This window comes from Catharus ustulatus, chromosome 9 (genome assembly GCF_009819885.2).
Source record: "Catharus ustulatus isolate bCatUst1 chromosome 9, bCatUst1.pri.v2, whole genome shotgun sequence".
Classification (NCBI taxonomy): Eukaryota; Metazoa; Chordata; class Aves; order Passeriformes; family Turdidae; genus Catharus; species Catharus ustulatus.
Genome location: NC_046229.1, coordinates 778,465 through 806,419, shown reverse-complemented (window position 1 = coordinate 806,419; position 27,955 = coordinate 778,465). Strand labels below are relative to the sequence as shown.

General features: G+C 53.6%; 2 protein-coding genes across 3 annotated transcripts; both read right to left on the bottom strand.

The window, feature by feature from the left end:
• Positions 1-6,051: 6,051 nt before the first annotated feature.
• PTGER3 (prostaglandin E receptor 3) lies at positions 6,052-15,651 on the bottom strand. 2 transcript variants are annotated; one of them, XM_033068120.1, is made up of 2 exons: positions 14,760-15,651; positions 6,052-8,723 (listed from the first exon to the last, which is right to left on the bottom strand). In XM_033068120.1, exons 1-2 carry the CDS (start codon positions 15,570-15,572, stop codon positions 8,403-8,405), a joined length of 1,134 nt encoding a protein of 377 aa, XP_032924011.1. In that variant the 5' UTR covers positions 15,573-15,651; the 3' UTR covers positions 6,052-8,402. The 2 variants fall into 2 exon arrangements, with proteins under 2 accessions (XP_032924011.1, XP_032924013.1); XM_033068122.1 differs by lacking the exon at positions 6,052-8,723 and adding an exon at positions 9,026-9,493.
• Positions 15,652-16,845: 1,194 nt separating this feature from the next.
• On the bottom strand, positions 16,846-26,747 carry ZRANB2 (zinc finger RANBP2-type containing 2). The gene is made up of 10 exons (XM_033067703.1): positions 26,636-26,747; positions 26,333-26,385; positions 26,044-26,152; positions 24,637-24,719; positions 23,694-23,770; positions 23,249-23,386; positions 22,318-22,490; positions 20,340-20,426; positions 18,907-19,071; positions 16,846-18,390 (listed from the first exon to the last, which is right to left on the bottom strand). Exons 1-10 carry the CDS (start codon positions 26,689-26,691, stop codon positions 18,327-18,329), a joined length of 1,005 nt encoding a protein of 334 aa, XP_032923594.1. The 5' UTR covers positions 26,692-26,747; the 3' UTR covers positions 16,846-18,326.
• Positions 26,748-27,955: the final 1,208 nt, after the last annotated feature.

Below are 27,955 nucleotides of genomic sequence, written 5' to 3'. Positions count from 1 at the left end.
CCAGGACCCTCCCTGGGGACCCCAGGCCGAGAGTTCAGGGATGGGAAAAGGGCACTGCAAATGCAGCTGAAGGCAGGTGACAGGTTGATGTTAAACATTTATTTTATCGTGCTAATTAAAATCGTTTGTGTAGAAATGAGGGGAATCTGGTCCCTGGTTTTTCTAAATAGGACTGGAGAAGGTCACAGCAGGAGAATCACAGCACGAGAATCACAGCACTGAGATTTAATTCCAGATTCCCACTCCAAGGTGGCATAAACAAGGATAACTGATGGCCAGCTGGGGTGGGGACCTTTGGATCAATTAAACTGGAATTAAAATGCCCTCCTGGCCAGGGGCATCTGTCGGGCCCAGTACAGAGCAGAGGGGACACGAGGGGACACGTGGGGACACTGGGGACACCGGGGACAGCGGTGTCCTTCGCAGGTGTTTGGTGTGAATGTCTCCGGTGTGAGCAGCTGTGAATGATTAACGGTGCCATTGTTGGGACTCATTAATTCTGCCATTGTTGGGGACACATTAACTCTGCCATTGTTGGGGACTCATTACCTGTGCCATTGTTGGGGACACATCACCGGTGCCACTGTCGCGGTTATTGACGGAGCCGCTCCGAGCGCTGTGCCAGCCCCGTGCTGGTGATGCCAGCACGGAATGGGGACAAGCAGCGACCAACAGACACGGCTGGGTGTCTGCCACAGGGTGTCCCAGCCGGTTAAACCCGGCCTGTTAAACCCGGCCTGTTAAACCCGGCCTGGGCCGGGCTGTCCCCAGTGTCCCTCACCTGCCGCAGGTGATGCCTTTGTTCCGCGCTCCTGTCGGGATTGCTCAGCCTTGTCCCCGGTTAAAGCCTGTCCCGGTTATACCCTGTCCCCGTTAAATCCTGTCCCCGTTAAATCCTGTCCCGGTTAAATCCTGTCCCCGGTTAAACCCTGTCCCCGTTAAACCCTGTCCCCGTTAAATCCTGTCCCGGTTAAATCCTGTCCCCGGTTAAAGCCTGTCCCGGTTATACCCTGTCCCCGTTAAATCCTGTCCCGGTTAAATCCTGTCCCCGGTTAAACCCTGTCCCTGTTAAACCCTATCCCCGGTTAAATCCCGTCCCCGTTAAATCCTGTCCCGGTTAAACCCTGTCCCCGGTTAAACCCTGTCCCGTTAAACCCTGTCCCCGTTAAACCCTGTCCCCGGTTAAATCCTGTCCCCGTTAAATCCCGTCCCCGTTAAACCCCGTCCCGTTAAATCCTATCCCCGGTTAAATCCTGTCCCCGTTAAATCCTGTCCCCGTTAAATCCCGTCCCCGTTAAATCCTGTCCCCGGTTAAATCCCGTCCCCGTTAAATCCTGTCCCGTTAAATCCTGTTCCCGTTAAATCCTGTCCCCGTTAAACCCCATCCCCGTTAAACCCTGTCCCCGTTAAATCCCGTCCCCGTTAAACCCCATCCCCGTTAAATCCCGTCCCCGCACAGCCTGGCACAGCCCGGCGGCTCCCGAACGGTTCCAGGGCATTTCCCTCAGCCCAGATGTGCTTCCCTGGCTGTGCCTGAGCCACAGGATTCCTTCACCCACTGTGCAGGATGAGAGCTAAGCTGCGTTTGGGGGGATCTTTATGCTCCGGGGTTTTCCCCATGATATAATTTAGAGAGAATCCTAATTTCAGCCGTGGTTTTAAGTGGGTTTGACTCCTGGTGGGTTCTGGAGGTGTCCTGGGGATGCACACGAACACGGAGTGGGACGTGGGGTGGGACAGAGCCACCTCCAGAGCAGCCCTGCAAGGTGTCCCTGGGTGTCCCTGGGTGTCCCTGTCCCTGCCACCAGCACTGGGCTTGTCCTCGCCTGTCACCGGCGGCAGGGGACACGGGGACACAGGGACACGGGGACACAGGGACACGGGGACACAGGGACACGGGGACAGGCAGTTCCTGGCAGTGTAAACATCGCTGGAGGTGGGGCTGCAGCAGGGCTGGTTCTGTCCGGGCACTGAGCCCTGCTGGGTTTTGCTCAGCCACAGGACGTGTCCTGCAAGGGGCTGGCCTTGGGACAGCGAGTGCCACACAGATTTCATGTTCCAAACCACCAGGAATCACAGAGCTGCTCAGCTGGGAAATCTGAATCACCGAGCCCCAGCTTTGGCTGATCCCCACCTTGTCCCCAGCCCATTCCATGGGTTTGAGCCTATACAGGTGTGGCATGTCCAGGCTGCAGAGCGCTCTCAGTGCCAGGGAATAGAAGAGCAGAGCCCCAGGGCACAGAGCAGAGCCCCAGGGCACAGAGTAGAGCCCCAGGGCACAGAGCAGAGCCCCAGGGGACAGAGCAGAGCCCCCTCAGAGCCAGGGCACAGAGCAGAGCTCCCTGTCAGTGCCAAGGACAGAGCAGCCCCCAGGGCTGGGCAGGGAGGAGGGATCCAGGCAGATTTGGATCATTCCTATCCCGGGGTGATGCCCAGGGTGGGAGCTGTGATCCAGGCAGGTTTGGAGCGTTCCCACCCCAGGGTGATGCCCAGGGTGGGCAGGGAGGAGGGATCCAGGCGGGTTTGGAGCATTCCCACCCCAGGGTGATGCCCAGGGTGGGCAGGGAGGAGGGATCCAGGCAGATTTGGATCATTCCCATCCCGGGGTGATGCCCTGGGGGGGCAGGGAGGAGGGATCCAGGCGGGTTTGGAGCATTCCCACCCCGGGGTGATGCCCAGGGCTGGCTGGGCTCTGTGCCAGCCCAATCCCTGCAGCTGCAGCCCCCAGCCCAGCCCTGGCTCAGTGAGCCCTGGCCCCGCTCTGATGTGCAGCCCCTTGGGGTGGGCACAGCTCTCTGGTGGCACTGCCAGGCTCAGGGCAGGACAGAGCTGTACCCAAATGTGGGCAGAGGGTTTCCAGGGCTGTTTTTGTCTCTGTTCCTTGAGGCCTGTTCAGAGCCAGGGAACCACAAACACATCAGACAAAATCCACCCAACTCCAACCTGTCACATAAAGCTCTGGCTGGAATGACATCCTCCTGAGCAGCTTCCTTTCATCTGCCAGCCCCGGAGCTGTAATAAATGCTGAATTAATTTACTTGTCCTGATGGATGCCTGGAAGAACTGTGGCTCCTCGGAGCAAACAGCCTGTGTGGGGAGGGGGGGCAAGGTCTGTCCAAGCACTGTGTTTACAGAAACAAAAATAACTGGGGCTTCTATCCCTGGCCACGATGGATCCTTCAAACAAAGCAGCCCCAAACGTAAATACATTGTCTTTTACAAAATGCATTTGGGCATATTTGACATATTTCACAGTCAGAGCAGCTCTTTCATGTTGTGCCCTGTGAGTGCAGGGGGGGCTCAGCTCCTCTGGGCCTGCCTCAGCTCAGGATTCATTCTCCTTTTGGCTTCAGCCCTGAAAAATGGGAAAGCAGAGCTGGAGGGAGCCGGGGAGTGCCCTGGGCTGGGTGCAGGGGAGCTGCAGGGGCCAGCCCAGAGCTGGGGGTGCCTGGGCAGGGCTGGGGTCCCTCAGGGATTCTGTCTGGGATTCTGGGGGATCTCTCCAAAGCTCCTCTTCAGCCTGGGATTCTGGGGGATCCCTCCAAGGCTCCTCTTTAGCCTGGGATCCTGGGGGATCCCTCCAAGGCTCCTCTTTAACCTGGGATTCAGTGGGATCCCTCCAAGGCTCCTCTTCAGCCTGGGCAGGCTCTGGTGCATCTTGAAGGAGCTGTTTGTCCTGCTCACAATCTTGGGGAGCTTCCTGCTGTCTCTGGGCAACCACAGCCATCAGCCCAGGCTCTTCCTGCTGTGCTGAAGATCAGAGAGATTTGCCTTTTGTGGTCTCAGCTCTGGGTCTGCCCTCACAGCTCTCCTGGGCTCTGCTCCTTTTCAAGCCTGGGTTCTGTGCTGCCTTTTGTTTGGTTTTTTTTTTTGAACTGAGATCAAACTGATGAAGGGAAATTCAAACCCAGGTGTTCAGTGGGGGCTGGGGCTGGCTCTGAGGTGTTTCTGCCATACCTGGGAGGTTTAATTTGGGATTTGTGGAGTCCCCACCCCTGGAGGTGGCACTCAGTGCCCTGGGCTGGTGATGAGCTGGGGTCAGGCACAGCTGGGTGCTCTGGGAGGGCTTTTCCAGCCTCAGGGATCCTGGGATTTGCCAGCCTGGAACCCCTGTGCCAGTTCAGAGCACTCAGGGATTTATTTCCCAGTTCTGCTGGGCTGGTGGGGAGTGCCCACCCCAGCACTGCTCCTGTGTCAGTCTGCCTGAGGAGCTCAAAAAGCTCCTGTCAAAACTCCAAAATGCAAAAAAACAGTAAAATAATGGGGACAATGGGATAAAAACATGGGAACAGCATTGGCAGGGGAGCTGTAGATGATTCACTTCTGCTGGGACACCCCAGAACCTGAGCTGGGTGTGGGGTTGGGGTGCAGGTCCCAGTTCCATCAGCTGTGCTCCCCTGGGATACCTGGGCAGGTTTGGGGTGCAGGTGCTGTGCTCCTTTGGGGATACCTGGGCAGGTTTGGGGTGCAGGTGCTGTGCTGTGCTCCCCTGGGATACCTGGGCAGGTTTGGGGTGCAGGTGCTGTGCTGTGCTCCCCTGGGATACCTGGGCAGGTTTGGGGTGCAGGTGCAAGTGCTGTGCTCCCCAATGGATACCTGGGCAGGTTTGGGGTGCAGGTGCAAGTGCTGTGCTCCCCAGGGATACCTGGGCAGGTTTGGGGTGCAGGTGCTGTGCTCCCCAGGGATACCTGGGCAGGTTTGGGGTGCAGGTGCTGTGCTCCTTTGGGGATACCTGGGCAGGTTTGGGGTGCAGGTGCAGGTGCTGTGCTCCCCAGGGATACCTGGGCAGGTTTGGGGTGCAGGTGCTGTGCTGTGCTCCCCTGGGATACCTGGGCTGGAATTCCCAGCAGAGCAGCTCCCACAGGCAGTTCCTGGATCACCGGGCAGATAAAATCTGCTCTGACCCCACCCCCAGCAGCTCCTGCCAAAACAACGCCAGAGTCACTCGGGGTTTTATTCTCACAGGTACAGCACGCACGGGGCTGGGACACACCCGAGTGCACTGCAGGAAACCTGATCCCAGCTGGATTTTCTGTGCTTGCAGGCAAACCTCGATCCCAGATGGATTTTGTTTTCAGGCAAATCTTGATCCTAACTTGATCATGACTTCCTTTTTGGATCAAATCCCCATTCCTCCCTTTTGGGATAAAGCTCCCATTCCTCCCATTTAGATAAAACTCCCATTCCTTCCCATTTAGATAAAACCCCAATTCCTCCCATCTGGACAAAACCCCAGTTCCTTCCCTTTTGAATACAGCCCTCATTCCTTCATTTTTGGATAAAACCCCCATTCCTTCCTTCTTGGATAAAACCCCCATTCCTCCCATCTGGACAAAACCCTCATTGCTTCATTTTTGCATAAAACCTCCATTTCTCCCCATTTGGATAAAGCCCCCTTTCCTTCCCATGTGGATAAAATCCCAGTTCCTCCAGATCTGGATAAAACCCCCATTCCTTCATTTTTGGATAAAACCCCCATTCCTTAATTTTTGGATAAAAACCCCATTCCTTCATTTTTGGATAAAACCCCAATTCCTTCATTTTTTGGATAAAACCCAATTCCTCCCCATTTTGACGAACCACCCTCTCCATTTCCCCCACCCCAAACGCTGAATATTCAGCACAAACACTTTGTTCTGTGGGAGCTGGGGTGAAACCACCCTGGTATTTGCACAAGCTGCCCTGACCCTGCAGCAGGACCCCCCCAGTGCCACATTCCCCATTTTCCATCAGGGATGGGGACAGCAGGGAGCAGGGAGCAGATTCCCTGCCTCCATCCCCTCAGGAATGTGCTGGCCAGGCTGATCCAGCTGAGGTCATCCCCACATATTTCACAAGTGGGCGGCTCTGCTGAGCTCCTTCCCAAAGGAAAAGTACACAGAGGGAACAAAAGGGATCCTCTGACGCTTTTTCCAGCCCCAAACAACTCCAACAAAGCAGAGTCTGGCTCCTGCAAGGCACTTCTGGAAGCAGCATTTCCCCCAAGGCACCACCCAGTAAGTGAAGCACTGATGGACCTGTGGTTGTTACAGCCAGGAGCAGCTCAGAAACTCAAAATGAAAAATAAAATTTAATCCATTACAATTTAGGCTGGGTCTTCAGTTAAAGCTGAACCTTGGCTTTTAGGCTGGACCCAGACATCACCTGGATAAAATCAGATTGATGTGGACAAGAATCAGAATGCAGAACAGAAGTGAAGGCACGGATTCTTTGCAGAGGAGTCACTTTTATAAACAAAGTAAAAAGAGTAAAAGTAAAGGTTTTGTGCAAGAAATTCCTCACAGATGCAGGATTTCATTTGTCTGTAAGACCCCTGAATTCCTCAGTACCTGGCACATGGAATATCAGTTTATTTTATTACATTTGCATTTAATTTCACCCCACAAAACAGGAGACACGAGAGGCTGTCAGCTCCAAAAGGGTGAAGAAAATGCTTTAAGACACAGCTTTTAAAAAAATAAACCTCAGATGTGGCACAAATGGATTGGAAGTGAGTTTGTAACTAAACCATGAAGTTTCTTTGGGAAAGGACCTGACAAATTCCCACTCTTCCATTCCAGCCTGCTGCAGTTCAGAACCTCCCAGAGCTGCCACGTTGGTGTTTGGAGGAAGAGCTGAACTCAGGACGCTGCTCTGGAGGAAGGAGGAGGCCCTGAGTGCCCATTCCTCACAAAGCCAGGGCAGCCTGGCACTTCCCACAACACAGCTCCTGGGGGAACCTTTATTTTTTTTTAAAGTCCCATTTCCAGCTTGTTTGTCCCCTCTCCATCTGCCCCCAGCAGTGTGGGAGCTGTGCAAGCAGCAATCCCAGCCTGCCTGGCCATTCCACAAAGAGCCAGGGAGGAATCAGGGATTTGTGCCTTGCCCCAGGGCTGCATCTTCCCCAGCTGCCTTCAGGATTTATCAGGGATTTGTGCCTTGCCCCAGAGCTGCATCCTCCCCAGCTGCCTTCAGGATTTATCAGGACACATCTCTGAGCCAGGACACTCGTGCTGCCTTCAGTTCCTGGAGGAGATGGATGTTCCACCACTGCCACAGCCCCTGCTCAGCTTTCAGACACTGAAATCCAATCACATTTAATCTTTTCCTTATTTCTGTGTTTCTTCTCCCTTTCTCCCCATGCTCCTCCAGATAAAAAGCTGGAAGGACTCTCTGAAGGAGATAACGTTGGTATGAAACATTCTCAGGAGTGAGCCCCTTCAGTAATTCCATCTGTAGAATCTGTTGGCTGTCAGGAAAACCATTTTATCCACCTTAAAGCAAGAGAAGCCCCCTCAGGCTCTACTTTAGGCCCATGAGAACTCCCAGTGTGCAGCTCAGCCATGGGTGGCAGTGCCCAGGAATGTCCTGATCCTGTTTGCAGTGACCAGGGAATGTCCTGATCCTGCTCTGCAGTGACATGGAATGTCTTGATCCTGTTTGCAGTGCCCAGGGAATGTCCTGGTCCCATTCTGCAGCTCAGGCACAAGTGGCAGTGACCATGGAATGTCCTGACCCCGTTCTGCAGTGACAAGAGAATGTCTGGTCCTGTCTGCAGTGCCCAGGAATGTCCTGGTCCTGTTTGCAGTGACATGGAATGTCCTGACCCTGCTCTGCAGTGCCCAGGGAATGTCCTGACCCCACTCTGCAGTGTCCAGGGAATGTCCTGAGCCCGTTCTGCAGTGACCATGGAATGTCCTGATCCTGTTTGCAGTGCCCAGGGAATGTCCTGAGCTCGTTCTGCAGTGACCATGGAATGTCCTGATCCTGTTTGCAGTGCCCAGGGAATGTCCTGACCCCACTCTGCAGTGCCCAGGGAATGTCCTGGTCCTGTTTGCATTGACCATGGAGTGTCCTGCTCCTGTTTGCAGTGACATGGAATGTCCTGATCCTGTTTTGCAGTGACCAGGGAATGTCCTGGTTCTGTTTGCAGTGCCCAGGGAATGTCCTGACCCCACTCTGCAGTGACATGGAATGTCCTGGTCCTGTTTGCAGTGACATGGAATGTCCTGGTCCTGTTCTGCAGCTCAGGCACAAGTGGCAGTGACCATGGAATGTCCTGGTCCCGTTCTGCAGTGACATGGAATGTCCTGGTCCTGTTTTGCAGTGCCCAGGAATGTTCTGAGCCCACTCTGCAGTGCCCAGGGAATGTCCTGATCCTGTTTGCAGTGACATGGAATGTCCTGATCCTGTTTTGCAGTGCCCAGGAATGTCCTGAGCCCGTGGTGCAGCTCAGCCACCGATGCCCACGCCGTGTCCCGTCCTGCTGTCCCCCAGCACTTGTGTCACCCTGCAGGAACACGGTGGCCCTGTGGCTGCAGCAGGGACACGGTGAGGAGGTGCCAGCACGGAGCAGATCCCCAGGAGGCTTCCCATGCTCCTGCAGCTGTGGCAATGCGCCCTCAGGCCGCCGTGGGGGCCCCTCAGGCTGCAGTCCGGTGGGACAGGGTGATGGCCCTGTCGCTGGCGCTGTCCCTGTCCCTGCACTCGGCGCTGGAGCACTTGGACACGGCGCTGGCCGCCTGGCAGAAGCGGCGCAGCAGGATCCTGCGCAGCAGCAGGTACACCCAGGGGTCCAGGATCTGATTGAGGGAGGCCAGGCGAACAGCAGTCAGGGACAGGTCACACTCCTGCTGCCACTGCTGCTGCCACTGCTGCTGCCACTGCTGCTGCCACTCCCAGCGCCGGACATCGCCCCGGCACGGCCCGGCCGCCCGCTGCGCCACCAACCTCAGCATGGTGACCTGGGAGGGACAAAGGAAAAGGGACACAGGGTCAGTGACACCATCCTCAGCATGGTGACCTGGGGAGGGACAGAGGGGACAGGGGTCACTGCCACCATCCTCAGCATGGTGACCTGGGGAGGGACACAAGGGACAGGGGTCACTGCCACCATCCTCAGCATGGTGACCTGGGGAGGGACAGAGGGGACAGGGGTCACTGCCACCATCCTCAGCATGGTGACCTGGGGAGGGACAGAGGGGACAGGGGTCACTGCCACCATCCTCAGCATGGTGACCTGGGGAGGGACAAAGATAAAGGGACACAGGGTCAGTGACACCATCCTCAGCATGGTGACCTGGGGAGGGACAGAGGGGACAGGGGTCACTGCCACCATCCTCAGCATGGTGACCTGGGGAGGGACAGAGGGGACAGGGGTCAGTGACACCATCCTCAGCATGGTGACCTGGGGAGGGACACAAGGGACAGGGGTCACTGCCACCATCCTCAGCATGGTGACCTGGGGAGGGACAGAGGGGACAGGGGTCACTGCCACCATCCTCAGCATGGTGACCTGGGGAGGGACAGAGGGGACACAGGGTCAGTGACACCATCCTCAGCATGGTGACCTGGGGAGGGACAGAGGGGACACAGGGTCAGTGCCACCATCCTCAGCATGGTGACCTGGGGAGGGACACAAGGGACAGGGGTCACTGCCACCATCCTCAGCATGGTGACCTGGGGAGGGACAGAAGGGGACAGGGGTCAGTGACACCATCCTCAGCATGGTGACCTGGGAGGGACAGAAGGGACACAGGGCCACCACAGCTGGGTCACCTCTGTGCACAGAGCCCGTGCACCCCTGGAATGTCCCAGCCAGGCCTTGGAGCAGCCTGGGCTGGAGCCAGGTGTCCCTGCCCGTGGGACTAAGGGGTCCCTCCCAACCCCAACCAGTCTGGGATCCTGTGGGGGAGCTCCTGAACACCTCATTTCCCTGAACACCTCATTTTCCTGAACACCTCATTTCCCTGAACACCTCATTTTCCTCTACAGATCCTTCTTTTCCTCACAAACCTTTACTGGGCATGTTGGAGTGTGCAGCCTGGAATCCCTTTGGGTCTGGGATGGTGCTGGGTGTGCTCCCAGTGCCATGGAGATGGATGCACAGCCACCACTGCCTGAGGTAGCTCCAGCTCTGTCCTGGCACAGGTCAGCACTGCCAGCCCTGTCCTGGCACAGGTCAGCACTGCCAGCCCCTGTCCTGGCACAGCTCAGCTCTCCCAGCTCTCCCAGCCCTGTCCTGGCACAGGTCAGCTCTCCCAGCTCTGTCCTGGTACAGCTCAGCACTGCCAGCCCTGTCCTGGCACAGGTCAGCTCTCCCAGCCCTGTCCTGGCACAGGTCAGCTCTCCCAGCCCTGTCCTGGCACGGGTCAGCTCTCCCAGCTCTGTCCTGGCACAGGTCAGCTCTCCCAGCCCTGTCCTGGCACGGGTCAGCTCTCCCAGCCCTGTCCTGGCACGGGTCAGCTCTCCCAGCCCTGTCCTGGCACAGGTCAGCTCTCTCAGCCCTGTCCTGGCACAGCTCAGCACTCCCAGCTCTCCCAGCCCTGTCCTGGCACAGGTCAGCACTGCCAGCCCTGTCCTGGCACAGCTCAGCTCTCCCAGCCCTGTCCTGGCACAGCTCAGCTCTCCCAGCCCTGTCCTGGCACAGCTCAGCACTCCCAGCACTCCCAGCCCAGGATAAACTGGCAGCCCATCCCAAAGCTGCTGGGAGCAGCCCGAGGGAGCAGATCTGCAGGAATCACTGCCAGTCCTGGCCCAGCCCAGCTCCAGCCTTTAGGAAGGACCTGCAGTCCCACAGGAAGCTCCCCAGAGCTGTGTCACCAGCAGGGTCACAGCTGGGCTGTGCTGTCCCCACAGCTGGGACAGTTGGAGCCACGGAGGCTCCAGGGAGGATTTTTCCATTCAAAGGGATATTCTGGGTGCCAGATCAATAACCATTGTTGACCTTGGAAAGCCTGGGCTCAGTCTGGAGGGCAGGGCAGCGTGGACAGCACAGGAGAATTGTTTTTGTTTCTTTAAACAGAAGCAGCTGAAGATTCCACCCACGACATTTCATTGGCATCAGTGGCCATGGATAGAACTTTGTGAAAACATGGACACAGAACTTTGTGAGAACATGGACACAGAACTTTGTGAAAATGTGGACACAGAGCTTTGTGAGAACATGGACATAGAGCTTTGTGAGAATGTGGATATAGAGCTTTGTGAAAATATGGACACAGAACTTTGTGAGAACATGGACATAGAACTTTGTGAGAATGTGGATATAGAACTTTGTGAGAACATGGACATAGAGCTTTGTGAAAATATGGATACAGAGCTTTGTGAAAATATGGATATAAAACTTCATGAAAATATGGATATAGAGCTTTGTGAAAATGTGGATATAGAACTTTGTGAAAACATAGATATAAAACTTTATAAAAATATGGATATAGAGCTTTGTGAAAACGTGGATCTAGAGCTTTGTGAAAATATGGATATAAAACTTCATGAAAATATAGATATAGAGCCTTGTGAAAATATGGGTATAGAGCTTTGTGAGAACATGGATATAGAGCTTTGTGAAAATGTGGATATAGAGCTTTGTGAGAACATGGATATAAAACTTCATGAAAACATGGATAAAAAGCTTTGTGAAAAGATAGATGTAGAGCTTTGTGACAATATGGATATAGAGCTTTGTGAAAACGTGGATATAGAGCTTTGTGAAAATGTGGATATAGAGCTTTGTGAAAATGTGGATATAGAGCTTTGTCAAAACATGGACATAGAGTTTTGTGAAAATGTTGATACAGAACTTTGTGAGAACATGGATATAGAGCTTTGTGAGAATATAGATACAGAACTTTGTGAGAACACGGATACAGACCCAGAGCACATCAGGAGCCACTGGGGTCCCAGACCCACAGAGCCAGAACCTGACCTGACCCCTGCCCTGGCTCTTCTCACCCTGTCCCTGTCCCTGTCCCTGTCCCTGTCCAGACTCTCCCATCTCTTTTTTAGGCAGAGCTCCAAAACCACCAGCCTAATAAAATGCATTTCCCAAGCACACAACCTCAGCTCCTCTCTGGTTTATTACGTAGCATCCCTTGATTGGAGTCTTTGCTGGGCCAACAGCTGCTCTACTGGAAATTTTGTTTGTTTGATATCATTAGAGGCTGCTTATCATGGCCTGTATTGGTCTCCTAAATGGATTAAAAGGCTGCACAAGGCAGAGGAACAGAATCAGGTGCAATAAAGTCAACATAATTTATGTCATTAAAAATCTGGCTCAAAAAGCATATAGAAATAAGGCTGGTGATTGGATTTATTCAACAAGAGCAGCTGAAACGTCACTGTTATCATGAATGTGGTTTTATCAGTAAATTCTGCCTGCCAGGAGGGATAAGGAGCAGAAGTATTTTAACAGGAAAAGCAGCAGAATTTCGGAGCACTTTGGCCTTAAATAACTTTGAGACAGCTCTGGGAAGGAATGATTTTTTTGCCTGGAACTCCAAAATTATCTGTGAGAATTCCAGTTTGTGCTGCAGTGGTGTTTCTGTGCTTCCCTCATTTCACCTCACTCGTTTGTCTGCTGCCATCAGCTCAGGGTCATCCCAGAACCCCAGACTGGGCTGGCAGGGACCCCAAATCCCCCCAGTGCCACCCCTGCCATGGGGACACCTCCACTGTCCCAGGGTGTCCCAGCCCGGCCTGGGGCACTGCAGGGATGCAGGGCTGCTCTGTGCCCCCTGTGCCAGGAATTGTGCCCAAATCCCAAATCCCATCCCTGCCTGCCCTCTGGGAATCCATCCCTGTGTGCTGTGCCCCGCAGGGACAGAGGAGCAGTGTGACCTGGGGAGCAGCAGTGCCACACTGCACTGGGCTGTGTGCCTGGAGAGTGCTTGGAGAGAGGAAACAGCTCCTGCCTGCCTGCTCTCCTCCCTCCTGCCCGAGCCAGCACAGCCAGACGTGCAGGACGCTCCAAGGAGCCTCCAGAGCACAGCCACGATGTCAGAGCTTTCCCTCTGCTGCTAAATCACATTTGATTTTGTCGTTTACATCAACAGATCAGCTCTAAAAATACCGTGTGTGGCGAGGGTGTTGTTTACCTCACAGCAGCAGCTGCCAGGATCCATTAATTCTCAGTTACAAAACTCAGATGTCTGTAAAAAACCCACAGAAACAAAAACCCTCCTCTGTCAAGCCCTGGATTTCTATTTCAGCTCCATTTCTTACAACTGCTGAGTGCTGCAGCTGCAGGTTAAACACTTTCACTGAAAGGCATTTTCATTCTCCAGAAATCTGCTCTCTAATTGCTGACCTGCACTTCAGATGGTGCAGAACTGGGGTGTATGTATGAGTGGAGGTTTATGGATAAAAACGGAGGTGTAGTTATAAAAACACCCCTGCAGCCCTGAGTCTGGGTTCTGAGAGCTCCACAGACAAGCTCCACACTTCCAAGTGTTGCTGCTGCCAAGGGAAGTGCTGATGGATTCCCTTGTGCCTGTGGGTTGACTTTTGCCTCTGAATCCTGAGAAAAGCCCAGGGCACCAAAGCACCAAGGGAATCCCTGGCTGCTCACTGATTTATCTGGGAGCCCTGCTCAGGAGGGAGGAGGGAGCTCTTCCCCATCTCAGCCATCTCCTCTCATGCTGCAGGGCTGCTGAAACCCTCAGGGCAACGAAGCAAAATCCTTCTCCAGCCACAAAGAGCCTTTCACATAACCTCAGCATTGCCCCAGCCAGCTTCAGAGATCCCAAGGACCAATTTTCCAAAAGTCCTGCTTGACAGAATGAGACAGAATTTGGGACAGGATTCCAGAGCCCCGGGTGTGCCCTGGTCCCACAGCAAGTTCTGGATTCTGCCTCCCCCACTCCTGCATCACCAGCAGGGCTTGTTGAGGAAGGAATAATAAAATAGTGGAGAGCAATGCAAAGATCCTTAAAAAACCAGCCAGGACCAGCCCGGAAGGCTGCTGTAAATCAAACCCAGCGGGCTGCCAGCCACAGGCACTCACAGTCACGGCTTGTGAATTTTCTCATCGTAAAACACTGACAGAAGTTTTGCTGCGAGGTGGGAGCAAATAAAACCCCTAAATCCCACCTGGCTGCAGCGTCCTGCTCCCAGAGCCACTCCTCACAGCCCACTGTTCTCCTCTGCACAAAACCCGGGCTCTCCTCATTTAACTCCCATTAAAACTCCCCTGCACTCGGCTCTCCTCTGGGACACTCCCAGCTCCTCTCCAACAACCTTCCCACCCTGTCCCTGTCCCTGCTGTCCTCCCCAGGGGCTGTCCCCTCGATGTCCCCAAGGAGTAGCGATCCCCCTGTCCCTGGATGTCCCCCAGGGGCACTGATCACCCCTGTCCTGTCCCTAGATGTCCCAAAGGGGCAGCGATCCTCCTCTCCCTGCTGTCCTCCCCTGTCCATGTCCCTCGATGTCCCCAAGGGGCACTGATCCCCTTGTCCCTGTTGTACGTGGATGTCCCCAAGGAGTAGTGATCCCCCTGTCCTGTCCTGTCCATGGATGTCCCCAAGGAGCAGCCATCCCCCTGTCCTGTCCATGGATGTCCCCAAGGGGCACTGATCCCCCCTGTCCCTGGATGTCCCCAAGCAGCAGCCATCCCCCTGTCCTGTCCATGGATGTCCCCAAGGAGCACTGATCCCCCCTGTCCCTCGATGTCCCCAAGGAGCAGCGATCCCCCTGTCCTGTCCTGTCCACGGATGTTCCCAAGGGGCACTGATCCCCCTGTCCCTGGATGTCCCTGGATGTCCCCAAGGAGCAGCGATCCTCCTGTCCCTCGATGTCCCCAAGGAGCACTGATCCCCCCTGTCCTGTCCATGGATGTCCCCAAGGGGCATTGATCCCCCTGTCCCTGTCCTGTCCATGGATGTCGCCAAGGTGGCCCTGGGGCTCGGTGGCCCCAGCAGGGCTCGGTGGCCCCGCTGTTCGGTGGCCCAGGGGCTCGGTGGCCCGGGGGGCTGTCCGGTGTCCCAGGGGGGCTCGGTACGTACCAGCAGCGGTGACCAGCAGGCGGACAGCACGCACATGATGCCCAGCAGCTGCAGCAGCGTCTCGGTGGCGATGCGGCCCCAGCGCTGGCCGGGCTGTGCCGCGCGGGCCTTGGCCCGGCAGCGAGCCACCAGCGCCTCCATGGTGGCCAGGTTACCGGCGCCGGTCACCACCAGCGACAGCAGCCCCAGCGCGGCGAAGGCGGCGGCGAAGGCGCTGCCCCCGGCCGTGCTGATGAAGCACCAGGTGCCGGGCCACTGCAGCGCGTAGCGGCCCAGCCCGGCCAGCGGCAGCAGCGCGAAGGCCACGCCGGCGGCCCAGATGGCGAGCAGGCCGCGCTCGGTGGCCCGCGGGCTCATGTGGCTGGCGTACCAGTGCGGGGCGCGGATGGCCAGAGCCCGCTCCACGGCCATGGCGCTGGCGATCAGCAGCGGGCACAGCCCGAACACCGTCATGCTGAAGCCGAAGAAGTCGCAGAGGCGGCCCGAGGGGTCCATGGCGGGCCAGGGCCGGCCCGACAGGTACACGGAGATGACGATGGGGCTGGTGAGCAGCTGGCCCAGCATGTCGGTGAGCGCCAGCGAGCCGATGCACAGCAGGAACGAGCGCTTCCTACGGCTGCCCTTGGCGCGGTAGCTGCGGGACACGAGCAGCATGGCCAGGGCATTGCCCACGATGCCGGTCAGCATCATGGTCAGCGGGATGGCCACGGACACGGCGCTGCCGCGCTCGCCGCCCCGGCCCGTGGCGTTGGCCCGCGGGCCCAGCCCGCCCGCGGCGCTGGCGTTGGGAGAGCGCTGCTGCCAGGGGCTCATCCCGGAGCGGGGACAGCCCGCATGGAGCGGGAACAGAGCCCAAGGAACAGAGCGGCAACACACCCGGACAGGAGCCGGCCCCGAGCCGGCAGCGCCGCGGCGGCACCGCGCGGCCGCTTTATGGAGCGGAGGGACGGGCGGGACCGCCCCGGGGCGGGGGTGGCGGGGAGCGGGAGGGACTCGGGGAGCGGGAGGAGCTGGGGAGCGGGGAAAGGGATGGAGAGTGCCGAGGGAAACGGGGAAGGGATGGAGAGTGCCGAGGGAAATGGGGAAGGGATGGAGAGTGCCGAGGGAGCGGGGAAGGGATGGAGAGTCCTGAGCGAGGTCTGTGCAGTCAGTGATGTCTGTGCAGTCAGTGCAGGTGACAGCATCAGGGTCAGTGCAGGTGACAGATCAGTGCAGGTGACAGGATCAGTGCAGGTGACAGAATCAAGGTCAGTGCAGCTGACAGGGATCAGGGTCAGTGCAGGTAACAAGGATGGGTCTGTTCAGGTGATAGGGTCAGTGCAAGTGACAGGGATGGGTCAGTGCAGGTGACAAGGTCAGGGCAGGTGACAGGGATGGATCAGTGCAGGTGACAGGATCAGTGCAGGTGACAGGGGTGGGTCTGTTCAGGTGACAGGATCAGGGCAGGTGACAGGGTCAGTGCAGGTGACAGGATCAGGATCAGTGCAGCTGACAGGGATCAGGGTCAGTGTAGGTGACAGGATCAGTGCAGGTGACAGGGGTGGGTCTGTTCAGGTGACAGGATCAGGGAAGGTGACAGGGTCAGTGCAGGTGACAGGGTCAGTGCAGGTGACAGAATCAAGGTCAGTGCAGCTGACAGGGATCAGGGTTAGTGCAGGTGACAGGATCAGGATCAGTGCAGGTGACAGGGTCAGTGCAGGTGCCAGGGATGGGTCTCTGCAGGTCACAGGCATGGGTCAGTGCAGGTGACGGGTCAGTGCAGGTAACAGGATCAGTGCAGGTGACAGGATCAGTGCAGGTGACAGGGATGGGTCTGTGCAGGTGACAGGATCAGGGTCAGTGCAGGTAACAGGAATGGGTCAGTGGAGGTGACAGGGTCAGTGCAGGTGCCAGGGATGGGTCTCTGCAGGTGACAGGATCAGTGGAGGTGACAGGATCAGGGTCAGTGCAGGTAACAGGGATGGGTCAGTGCAGGTGCCAGGGATGGATCAGTGCAGGTAACAGGGAGGAATCAGTGCAGGTGACAGGGATGGGTCTCTGCAGGTGACAGGGAAGTTGCAGTGTCCCCAAGACAAAGCACTCGAGCCCAGGTGACTCACAGGTTTTATTTACACTTGTCTACAGCATCATTTTGCCTTACACGTTCTCTAAGCCCACTGAAGCATCCTCCTCCCTTGCCTGTGGCCTATCAGTTGCTAAATTTAAAACCTCCCATCTGTTAAGTACAGCAACAATTGGAATACAAAGCACAGAAAACCCAAGGCTAACAACAGAGCGTCTACTTGATCTGCTTTTACAGCTGAGTTGGACGTAGAAGTCAGAGGCACAGTTACAGACTAACCTGCTCTTGTGCAACCTACACACATTTAGCATGGGAATTAGAGAGAAAAGAAAGCATTAAAGAAGAAACTGCATTTTTTTCTGCAAAGAGATTTATCAAAATACCTCTACACCAAAAACATTTTGCTTCTAGACCAGTCCATAAGACGTGGCTCAAAAAGAAAAAAAAAAAAAGAGAAAAAAAAGCAGAATGGAGTTTTTCGGTTTTGCTCCGTTTGTTTGTGCAGTTCATCAAAACAAGCAGCAAATCTGGCAGTTTTATCACTGAAATCAATGAAGGTATATTGCTCTTTGCTTGCTTAAAAAGAAGAATTTTCCTTACCATACTTACCTTGTGATGGCACTGAAGAAATTAAACCTTTCTTAACCAAACGGAGCTCAAGAGAGACCGAGTTTTACACTCAAATGGATTCCATAAAGCATTTTAAGCCATAAATTATGTTGCAGGGCAAAAGAATGATCGATGGAGAAGACGTTGAAGATGCCAGAACTTTCTACGCAGTTTATTCACTCTCGTTTTTAAAGAAAAATAAAATTAAGATACCTTGAAAATTTTAGTCAGCCCCAAAGGGAATTTTACAGGCGCCCTGCAGAAGCTTCCCTGGATTCCAAGGAGCCAGTTCCACACTCCTGCAGCCCAGAGCAGATCCCAACTGCTCCGTTTGTAAGGAGGGGTCCTGGAGTCGGGGCTCTGGGAACCAGCGCAGCCACAGCACCGTCCTCCCTCAGGAATGGAGCAATTCCCTCAGTCCCCACGGACTGGGGCTCTGAGCTGCTGCAGAGGAGTGTCCATCTGCACTGGCACTGCTCCGTGCTGACAGAACTGCTCAGCCCCAGCCCCACTCTGCCCCTGCCCTGCCCTGCCCTGCTCTGGTCCCACGGGAGCTCCGTCCTGCTCTGGGAACTCCCCCAGAGAGCTGTGCCAGGGCACTCCCAACCTGCTGCTCCAGCTGAGGGAGCCAGGAACACAGCAACTGATCTTCAAAAATAACAAACCCCCCCAGAACACAGAACTTCCCCCTGTGCCTGGGAGTTTATGGCTTAAAATGCTACTGCGGGTTTGGGTGATGGATGAACAAAGCTGCAGTTTGCCAGAAAGCCAGGACAGACATGCACCTCTACTAGCAGATTGAGCACTTCTGACCAAGTAAGACACCAACTTCTTAAAAATGTCTCATGCACTGACTGGAATTTTGGTGGGTTTTTGTAAGTGTGAGCTTTTATACATTATTTCTTTTTAGAACTCGTACGGGAACCAGAATGGGAGGATCCGGAGGAAGATCTGCGGCGTCTGCAAGATACAAATGGAGAAAGCATGCACAGAAATGAGCTCAGATTCGCCTGGCACCCACTTTGAGCAGCATCCTACCATAGCTGGAAGCCAAGTATATCTCATGGGGGCCTTACAAGAATATACAAGTAACTTTAAGCCATTAATTTAATAAAGAAAGTCTAAGTTTAATACTGAGAGCAGAATACAGTTTTTCTACTTCAATGCAGTATTTACTTAAGAAAGTAATTCAATAATGAACACATTAACACTGTCACACACTGAAAGAAGGGTGAGCCAGGTCTTTCTAAGGAACATGCTCCTACCAGGAGGAATTTCATTGCAGGGGGGAAAATTATTTAAGAAAAAAGCAATTACAGAGGTGTTAACAAGAGTAGGGCAAGTGAGGAAACTACTTTTACTATGAGAACAACTGCTCAGATTCAATTGTTTCCCAGTGAATCTCAGTCCTTGGATAACTACAATAAACCATCACACATGTCAATACAGCCATTGTTATTCTACATAAACCCAAACCTTTCGGGTGACCGTGATCTCGAGCGCCTTTTTTTGCGATCACCAGAGGAAGAGGATCTAGAGCGGCTTCGCTTCTTGCCTCTCTCGGGGGAAGACGAGGAGCGAGAGCTGGAGTAAGATCTTTTCCTTGGGGTGGAAGACCCCCTGTAGGACCTGGAGCTGGATCTTTATTGATTGAGAAATAAATCACATTTAATTCTGGGATCGTGGAGGAGGCACAAAGACAGAACAAGCAGAGACAGTTTTCATGAACATTCACTACTCTGGTCACTCCAGGGGGGTGGAAAATAAACACCAGGGGCTTCCATACTTACTGTGCCAAGAGCACTGCTGCTGCCAGGGCAGCTTTCCTAAGAAATGTTGCTAAGGTGTGTTTCCTGATGGACACCAGTGGTTTGGAAAGCTCTCCCCAGCATTCACAATGAACCATTTTGGCAAAAAAAAGCACTGGGAGGCTGCTGGGAAGTTGCCTCTGTAAGGACCTTCCTCAGCAGTTAAACCCACACAGCAGAATAACCAGAATGAAGCTGATTTACCATGGTTCACTTTACCCTCATTGACATTTCATGTTCATCTGGCCAGACAGTGACCAATCCAGCTGTTGTATTTACAGATCTCAAACCCAATTTGTGAGGACTAAACCTTTCCTCAGCCCAAACACTGCACAGAGCCTCTCAGAATGGAGTCAGAGTATTTGAAACCATCCCTTGGAACACAGTGCCCCTCTGGTGGGGCACAGGGACACCCTTCCTCTTCCCAAAAGTGCTGACCCTCAGGGGACAATCCACAGCATGGCCCTGTCCCCAAGGGCTGCTGGCACCATTTGTGGATGTTCTTCCCAACCCAAGCTTCCTGATTTAGAATTTTGGGATTTTCTGCCCTTCACTCCATCACAGAGGGAGTGTTCTGCCAATGGAATGCCTGTGCAAGGACACCTCAAATGTGCTTTTGCTCCTGTGCCCTGCCCAGCCCAGTGATGCTCCACACAAACCACTGAGTGCTCCCAGCCTCTCCCACCACTTCCCTGTGACCCCCCAGGTTTGCACAGAACAGCTGCCCTGTCTCGTGGAAGATGCAGAATTCTCACTGAACACAAAACCAGGAGTACAGTGGCATTTCTAATGTTCCTCCAGCTCAAGCAGCCCCAGTGGAAACAGGAAAAGCACCCAAATGCCTGCAGCAGGGAACCAGGCACTCAAATCCTTCTTCCTCCACTGCAGCTCGGTGGCGTCGCTCGCCCGGCTTAGGCCAGGCTTAACCTCTTGCACCAAAACCTCTGCTCCTCAGTGAACACATCTGTGGTGGCAGCACTGCTGCAGAGACCCAGCCAGTCTGACTTCCAAGATAAAAAGCAGTTAATGTTGGTGTGAGCAGCACAGCTGTGGGGTGGGAGCAGAGCCTGTCAGTGCAGGACAGGCTGGTACCTCATTCACCTGGATTTGGACCCACGGGAGCGGGACTGTTCCCTGGAGCTCGAGCGGGACCTCGACCTGGAGCTGGAGGAACTCCTGGAATGGGACCTGCAACAACATGGGAGATCTTTTTCCAGTGCCTGACTGGCACTGAGCAGAGTTACTGCTCCTGAGAGCAGCAGACACGAGGCAGCAACACAGTCTGAGTCCTAAAATGCCAATCCCCTCCTGCCCCCCAGCAACTTTAAACCACACACTTAAAAACTTTATAAAGCCAGCTCGAGATCGTGGCTCCTAAAACAAAGCACAGCAATTAAAACAGGATTGCAGTTACCTGGCAAATAGAATAACTTCCTATCTGTTCATTATTTCATGAAATCAATGCTTTAATTTGTGCCTTAACTGGAAGCCCATCAGTTTCCTAGAAGGGCAGGGCAGATGAGAGCATTAGCACTGCTCAGCTCCATTTCCCCACAGCCAGTTCTTTAAGCACTTTACAATTGGCTTCACATTTTCATAAAGACTTCCCCCTGCACTATCAATTAAGTGGTTAATTTGGGGCTAAAACACAGCCATATCCAACACAACTGGCCAAAATTACTTCCTAGTTTTTCACTGATGGGTTTTCTCTAAAGCACAAACCACAGAAGAAATTTAACAATGGCAGCAGGCTCCAGCAACCACTGGAGACAAAAGCATTGAACACAAATTCTAATAATATTTTCAGATAAAACATATTATTCTTGCTGTCAGCCTCTCAGTTTATACTGTTTCCACGATTTTCTCATTTTACTGGGCAGGACACAGCAGTGTGAACATTTCCTAGCTAGGAAATAGATTCAAACCTTTTTAAAACCCACAAAAGCATCAACCACAAGTGGCAACTGATACTTCCAATTATCTGTAGCTAGAAGTAAAATGTTAAAGAGGAAGTTGAAATCTCAACTGAAGTTAGGTTACTTTCTACTTCAGTGTTAAAGTTTGTGAATCAATGACCAAAGTTATGGCAGGTGAGGCTGCTGAGTGTCCTTGGAGCCCCCAGCCAAGCCCTGCACTCAAACTGCTCTGAGGGGAGGCTGAGGAACAGAAGAGGCAGCAGGAGCAAGATCCAACAGTGATGGGGAAAAGCCAAACAGAGACTGGGGCTGGGCCCTGGTTACAGAATCTGGGCAGTGACAGCACAGAGGGGCAGTGATAAACTGGGAAGAGTAGAAGAAACTTGAACTTTATAAATGTCAATTTAATAAATGATTCTGGGAGCTTGTTCTGATTAATCAGGATCCTCCTTGCATGAGCTGTAAGGCAGCTGAAAAGCTCCAGTACTAATGACATCACCCAAATTCAAAGCATTGACTGAACTGTTCATTTATTACCAAATTAAATAGTAATGAGAGAGCTGAAGCCTGCCCAGCAGACTTTGTGAGGTCCCATATAAACCTTCAGTGTTAGAGAATTCCAGACTGGTCTGGGCTGGGGGGGACCTTTAAAGCTCCTCTCACTTCACTGTTCCATGGGCAGGAAGGTTCTGACAATACTGATGGCAATGTGCTGACAACACTGCCACTGCATTTCAAGCTCTGTCACCTGCCATGAACTCAAGTTCAAGTTTCTTGTCTTTGCTCCCAGGATATTCCCACAGTGCCCTCTCCCTGAATCCCTGGGCTGCATCATCACTGCCTCTTCTGCCACCTCCTCCCGCTCCAGCAGTGCCCCCCTCTGTTCAACAACAGAACCACACACGGCCAACGAGCCTGGAAACCTGGAAAGAAATGCCATTATCCAATTCCTTTGAAGGATTTCACCAAACATCAACTTAAAGCACTGCAACAAGCCCCAAGCCCCAGGGAGCCCCCCTGCCGCAGCTCAGGCTCATCACCCCCTCTGCAAAAGGAGAGTCATTCACATCATTACACAACTGCAAGGCAATCAAGACAAAGTAAATAAGGAAGTCAGATACTGACATTTTGCCTGGCGTTACCCTGGACCTGTACCCGTTTACCTGGACCTAGACCTTGAGCTCGAGTGAGAGGATGAGCGCGAGGACGAGCGCGAGTGGGAGGAGCGCGACTTGGAGCGGCTGCGCCTCGGCGCCTTCTTCTTCTTGGTGCTGTCCTCCTCCTCACTGGCATCCAGGTTGTACTTGGACAGGTCAGCATCATCTTCATCCTCATCCTGGACAGGCACACCACAGCAAGCTCAGGCAGTGCTTTCAGCTTCCCTTCAGTTTTTATTTATTCTGGTGTTTACCTCGTGTTCCTTCCCAGGTTTTGAGAGTGGAACCAATTTAATGAGACCCCACAACTGCATGACTGAAAATTGCTGTTTCAAACCAGACCCTGCAACCCCCTCTCTCTGTTATTTAGTGAAGTTAATGAGCACACAGACACATTTTTATCACTTACTTTCAATGAATTTTCACTCTCAGAATCTGTAAGCAGAGCCCAACTCTGCAGAGACAGATCTCACATGCAGAGTTTGGTGGTTGCTGTGTAAAACACGACCATCTGCACATCTCTGCAGGGCTGCTGCCCAAAGATGTGGAAAATCCAATCAGTGATGCTCATACAGTTCAGAAAAGATGAAAAAAACCTTGGAATATTTTATTTCATTGTATAAAAAAATCAATGTGATGTGGTTTTAAAAGCCTAGAAGAAAACTCAAGCACTTGCTATACATGGTAACCACACATCCAGGCTCCAAATAAAGATCTGAGTTTTGGGTTCTGATCCCAGATAAGCCTGTAATTTATGATTTAAGGAAGTGCCCATTTTGAGTGCAGGTATTTAGAACACAGCACAGCCTGTGCAATCTCTTCCAGCAGCTTTGGGCAGTTCTTGCCAGAGCTCTGCTCTAATGGCAGCTGAAAACACTGACCAGCCTTCCCCTGAAACCATGATCACAAACTGCTTCCAGGCAACAAAGCACCCTACCTCATCCAATTTATACTTGGAGAGATCTTCATCCTCATCCTCCTCATCCTCCCCCTCAGACTCCTTGTCTTCCACTTCCTTCAGGATAGAGGCAGGTCCCACCGGCTTCCCCCGGTACTTTTTCTTTTTGCGCCCAAACTGAGGAATTTTGTGCCAGGATTAGAACAGGATTTAATCAAAAACAATCACCAACTGTACTTCTAAAAACACTTCATAAGGAAGTAAATAATAATCAATTTTCAGTAAGATCTTGCCCCAAGGGAAAGGGGAGCACTATGGAGGAACTTTCAAAGAGATGCTCGTCTTGGGGACAATGAGACTGCACAGAGATGGGAATCTGAGCAGGGTGGATTCCCACAGGGTGGGAATCTGAGCGTTTTGGATTTCAATTTTATGGGTTATCCCTAAAAACCACACCAAGAGCCTCTCCCTGCCCCTCCCTTACCTCATCATACTCCCCGTCAGACTCCTCCCGCTCGATGTACTCCACGTTCTCCCGTTCATTGAATCCTCCTCCATAGCCTTGAAAAGGGAGCACAGAACACAATCCCTTCAGCTCACCACAGCCAGCTGCTCTGAGCACAGAAACTTCCACAGGGCTCTGCAAACCCTCATGGAATTAGAGATCTGCCATAACAGCATCTCAGGAGCGACATGGATCGTTCCCACGCACGTTTATTAAATGCAGTTTCTCAGAAATCAAATTAAAATAATGGATTAGGACCACTAAGAGTATTTCTCAACTTAATTAATTACTAAGCACTTCAATAAGTTATTTAAATAATAAATATGTGGATATATTATTTGCAATTATAACAATTACATGAAACATGATTCTATTATTTAATATCCTTTACCATGTTCACGATACCCAATACTGAAATACTGGTTTTCCTTTTCAATAATAAGCCCTGTGCTCTTCCCCAGGCTCCTTTATCTCTGTGCCTTTGTGTTGCAGCCCATGCTCTGAAGTGGCAGCCCTGCAGTCAGCCCCTGGAGCCAGGTGCAGAGGGGAGAGCAGGAGCTGTAAGGAGATCCTGCCCCAGCTCCCTGCGGGCTCACGTTCCCTCAGGAGAGCTGAAACGGAGCCCCAGCCCTCCTGAGCAGATAACAGCCTTATCAGCACAGCCCTCTGCGCAGGGACAGCCCACAGGAGGCCTCTGCACATTAATAAAACATTGCTTCCAAAGTCCTGACAGCCAAATCCAGCACAGGGCAGCTCAGGCTGAGCCATCTCCCACAGGGAGCCACCACTGCCCACAGCACCAAAACCCACAGAGGCTGAGAACTGCACCGTGCATGGACTGTGCCAGCCCTGCTGGGAGAGCAGAACGTGCTCCCTGACCCCCAGAGCCCTTCCTGGCAGCAGCTGAGGCAGCCCAGCTCACCTGTCCTCTCCTCCAGCTTGGCGTACTTGGGGGTGTTGCACATGTTACACTCGGAGCGCCGCGCCCAGTTCACATTGCCACAGCTGCAGGGACACAGACACGGGGGGAGGACTTTCAGCATGGGGACAGAATGTCATCCTTGAGACTGGGGACAGAATGTGATCCTTCACACTGGGGATAAAAGGGCATCCCTCAGACTGGGGACAGAGTCTTTCAGCATGGGGATAAAAGGGCATCCTTCAGCATGGGGACAGAATGTGATCCTCCACATTGGGGACAGAATGTTATCCTTGAGACTGGGGATAAAAGGTGATCTTTCAGAATAGGAATAGAACATTATCCTTCAGACTGGGGATAAAATATTATCCTTCAGATTGGGAATAAAAGGTTATCCTTCAGATTGGGAATAACTTAGACTGGGAATAAAACATCGTTCATGCTGGGGATAAAAGGTTATCCTTCAGACTGGGGACAGAACGTTATTTTTCAGAATGAGAATAAAACATTATCCTTCAGATTGGGAATAAAAGGTCATCCTTCATATTGGCAATAACTCAGACTGGGGATAAAATGTTATCCTTCATGCTGGGGATAAAAGGTCATCCTTCAGATTGGGAATAACTCAGACTGGGAAGAAAAGGTTATCCTTCATGTTGGGGATAAAAGGTTATCCTACAGACTGGGGACAGAATGTTATTCTTCAGAATGAGAACAGAATATTATCCTTCAGGTTGGGAATAAAAGGTCATCCTTCAGATTGGGAATAACTCAGACTGCAAATAAAACATTATCATTCAAATTGGGGATAAAAGGGTGGGGACACAGCACTCAGGAAGGTGACAGCACTGGACAAATGCAGGGAAGATGTCAAATCAATGGCAGGAGCAGCACAGCTGCACAGGAAAGGCCTTTCCCAGCTCCCTCAGCCTCTCCTGAGGCTCCAGCCCCTCCCCAGCTCCATCCCCTTCCCTGGAAGGAACCTGCCAGGCCAGGTGCTCACTGGAATTACAATATGCAAGAATCAGAGTCACAGCTGGGTGGGAAGGGACCCAAACCCCTCCAGTGCCACCCCTGCCATGGCAGGGACACCTTCCACTGTCCCAGTCCAGCCTGGAACACTGCCAGGGATCCAGGGGCAGCCCCAGCTGCTCTGGGGCTGTGCCAGGGCCTGCCCACCCTACAGGGAAGGCAGCACATCCAATGCCATGGGGGTGGCACTTCCATCCCCACACTCCCTCCAAACCTGGCAAGTGTCTCAGCTTATCAAACGTGCCCTTTTACCTGGGCACTGCTGCCCTTCAAACCTTTCTGCTGCCCTGTTAATGAAGTGCTGTGCAGCAAACCAGTGCTGTCCCAGCAGCACAGGGAATTTCCAGGAAAAGCAGGAGCTGTGTGTTTGGAGCCTACGTTTTGCACTGCCAGTCGTTGGCGCTGAACAGCCCCCGGCTCTTCTCTGCCAGCGTCTTCCCGATCTCCGTCCCCCCCGCCTTCATCATCTTGGCCTCCGTCGTCTTCTCTGCGGGGAAAGACACGAGAGCGCCTGAAACCACTTCAGAACTTAGGATAAACATCTAAGGGTCTTTTAAACAAAAACAGGGGGATTTCTGGAACAGCTTCGGGCTCGATAGGAATTTTTGGTGCGTTTTAAGGGGCAGAGGGAGACGAGGGGACAAGGCGTGTGCTGCCGGGAACTCACCTCTGCCACATCTGTTACAGCTCGTCCTCCTGGCGAAGTTCACGTTCCCGCACCTGGGCACGGAGCAGAGCACGCGGGCCGGGATTACCCAGAGCTCCAACCCGCCCAGCGCTGCGGATTCACCCCATTTACCCCAGCTCCGTCCCGCTCCCCAAGCCAACTCCCCGAGGCCGGGCCGGGCCGTGCCGCCCCCCGAGCCCGCCGGCCGCGGCTCCCGGTGTGCCTGCGCCGCCCCGCCGCCTGCCTCGCTCTCCGTCCGCATTCCCGCCCCGCGCCCCGCCTGGCTGCCGGCCGTGCCCTCACTTCTTGTCGGGGCAGATCCAGTCCCCGTCGCTCACGCGGAAGTTCTTGGTCGCCATCTCGGGCCGAGCCGGGCCGGGCCGAGCGCCGCCGCCACACGCAGGACCCGGGCCCTGCGCCGCTCGGGCTGCCCGCCGCGCGCCTGCGGCCTGCCCCGCCCTGCCCGCGCGCCCTCCGCTCAGGCAGCGCCGAGGACGCCTCAGCCGCGGGGCCCGCGGGCGGAGCGGGCGTGAGCGCCCCCTGGCGGAGCGACGGGGATGTGACGGGGATCCGGGGAATGGGGAATGGGAATGGGAATGGGGAATGGGAAATGGGAATGGGAATGGGAATGGGGAATGGGAATGGGAATGGGGAATGGGAAATGGGGAATGGGAAAGGGAATGGGAATGGGGAAATGGGAATGGGAATGGGAAATGGGGAATGGGAAAGGGAATGGGAATGGGAAATGGGGAATGGGAATGGGAATGGGGAATGGGAAATGGGGAATGGGAAAGGGAATGGGGAATGGGAATGGGAATGGGAATGGGGAATGGCAATGGGAATGGGAATGGGGAATGGGATTGGGAATGGGGAATGGGAAATGGGGAATGGGGATGGGGATGGGAATGGGAATGGGAAATGGGAATGGGAATGGGAAATGGGGAATGGGAATGGGAAATGGGAATGGGAATGGGGAATGGGAATGGGAAATGGGAATGGGAATGGGAAATGGGAATGGGAATGGGAATGGGAAATGGGAAATGGGGAATGGGAATGGGAATGGGGAATGGGGAATGGGAATGGGGAATGGGAAATTGGAAATGGAAATGGGGAATGGGAATGGGAATGGGGAATGGGAATGGGAATGGGGAATGGGAATGGGGAATGGGAATGGGGAATGGGGATGGGAATGGGGAATGGGAATGGGGAATGGGAATGGGGAATGGGAATGGGAATGGGGAATGGGAATGGGGAATGGGAATGGGAATGGGAATGGGGAATGGGGAATGGGAATGGGAATGGGGAATGGGAATGGGAATGGGGAATGGGGAATGGGAATGGGGAATGGGAAATTGGAAATGGAAATGGGGAATGGGAATGGGAATGGGGAATGGGAATGGGAATGGGAATGGGAATGGGAATGGGAAATGGGGAATGGGAATGGGAATGGGAATGGGAATGGGGAATGGGAATGGGGAATGGGAATGGGAATGGGAATGGGAATGGGAATGGGGATGGGGAATGGGAATGGGAATGGGGAATGGGAATGGGGAATGGGAAATTGGAAATGGAAATGGGGAATGGGAATGGGAATGGGGAATGGGAATGGGAATGGGGATGGGA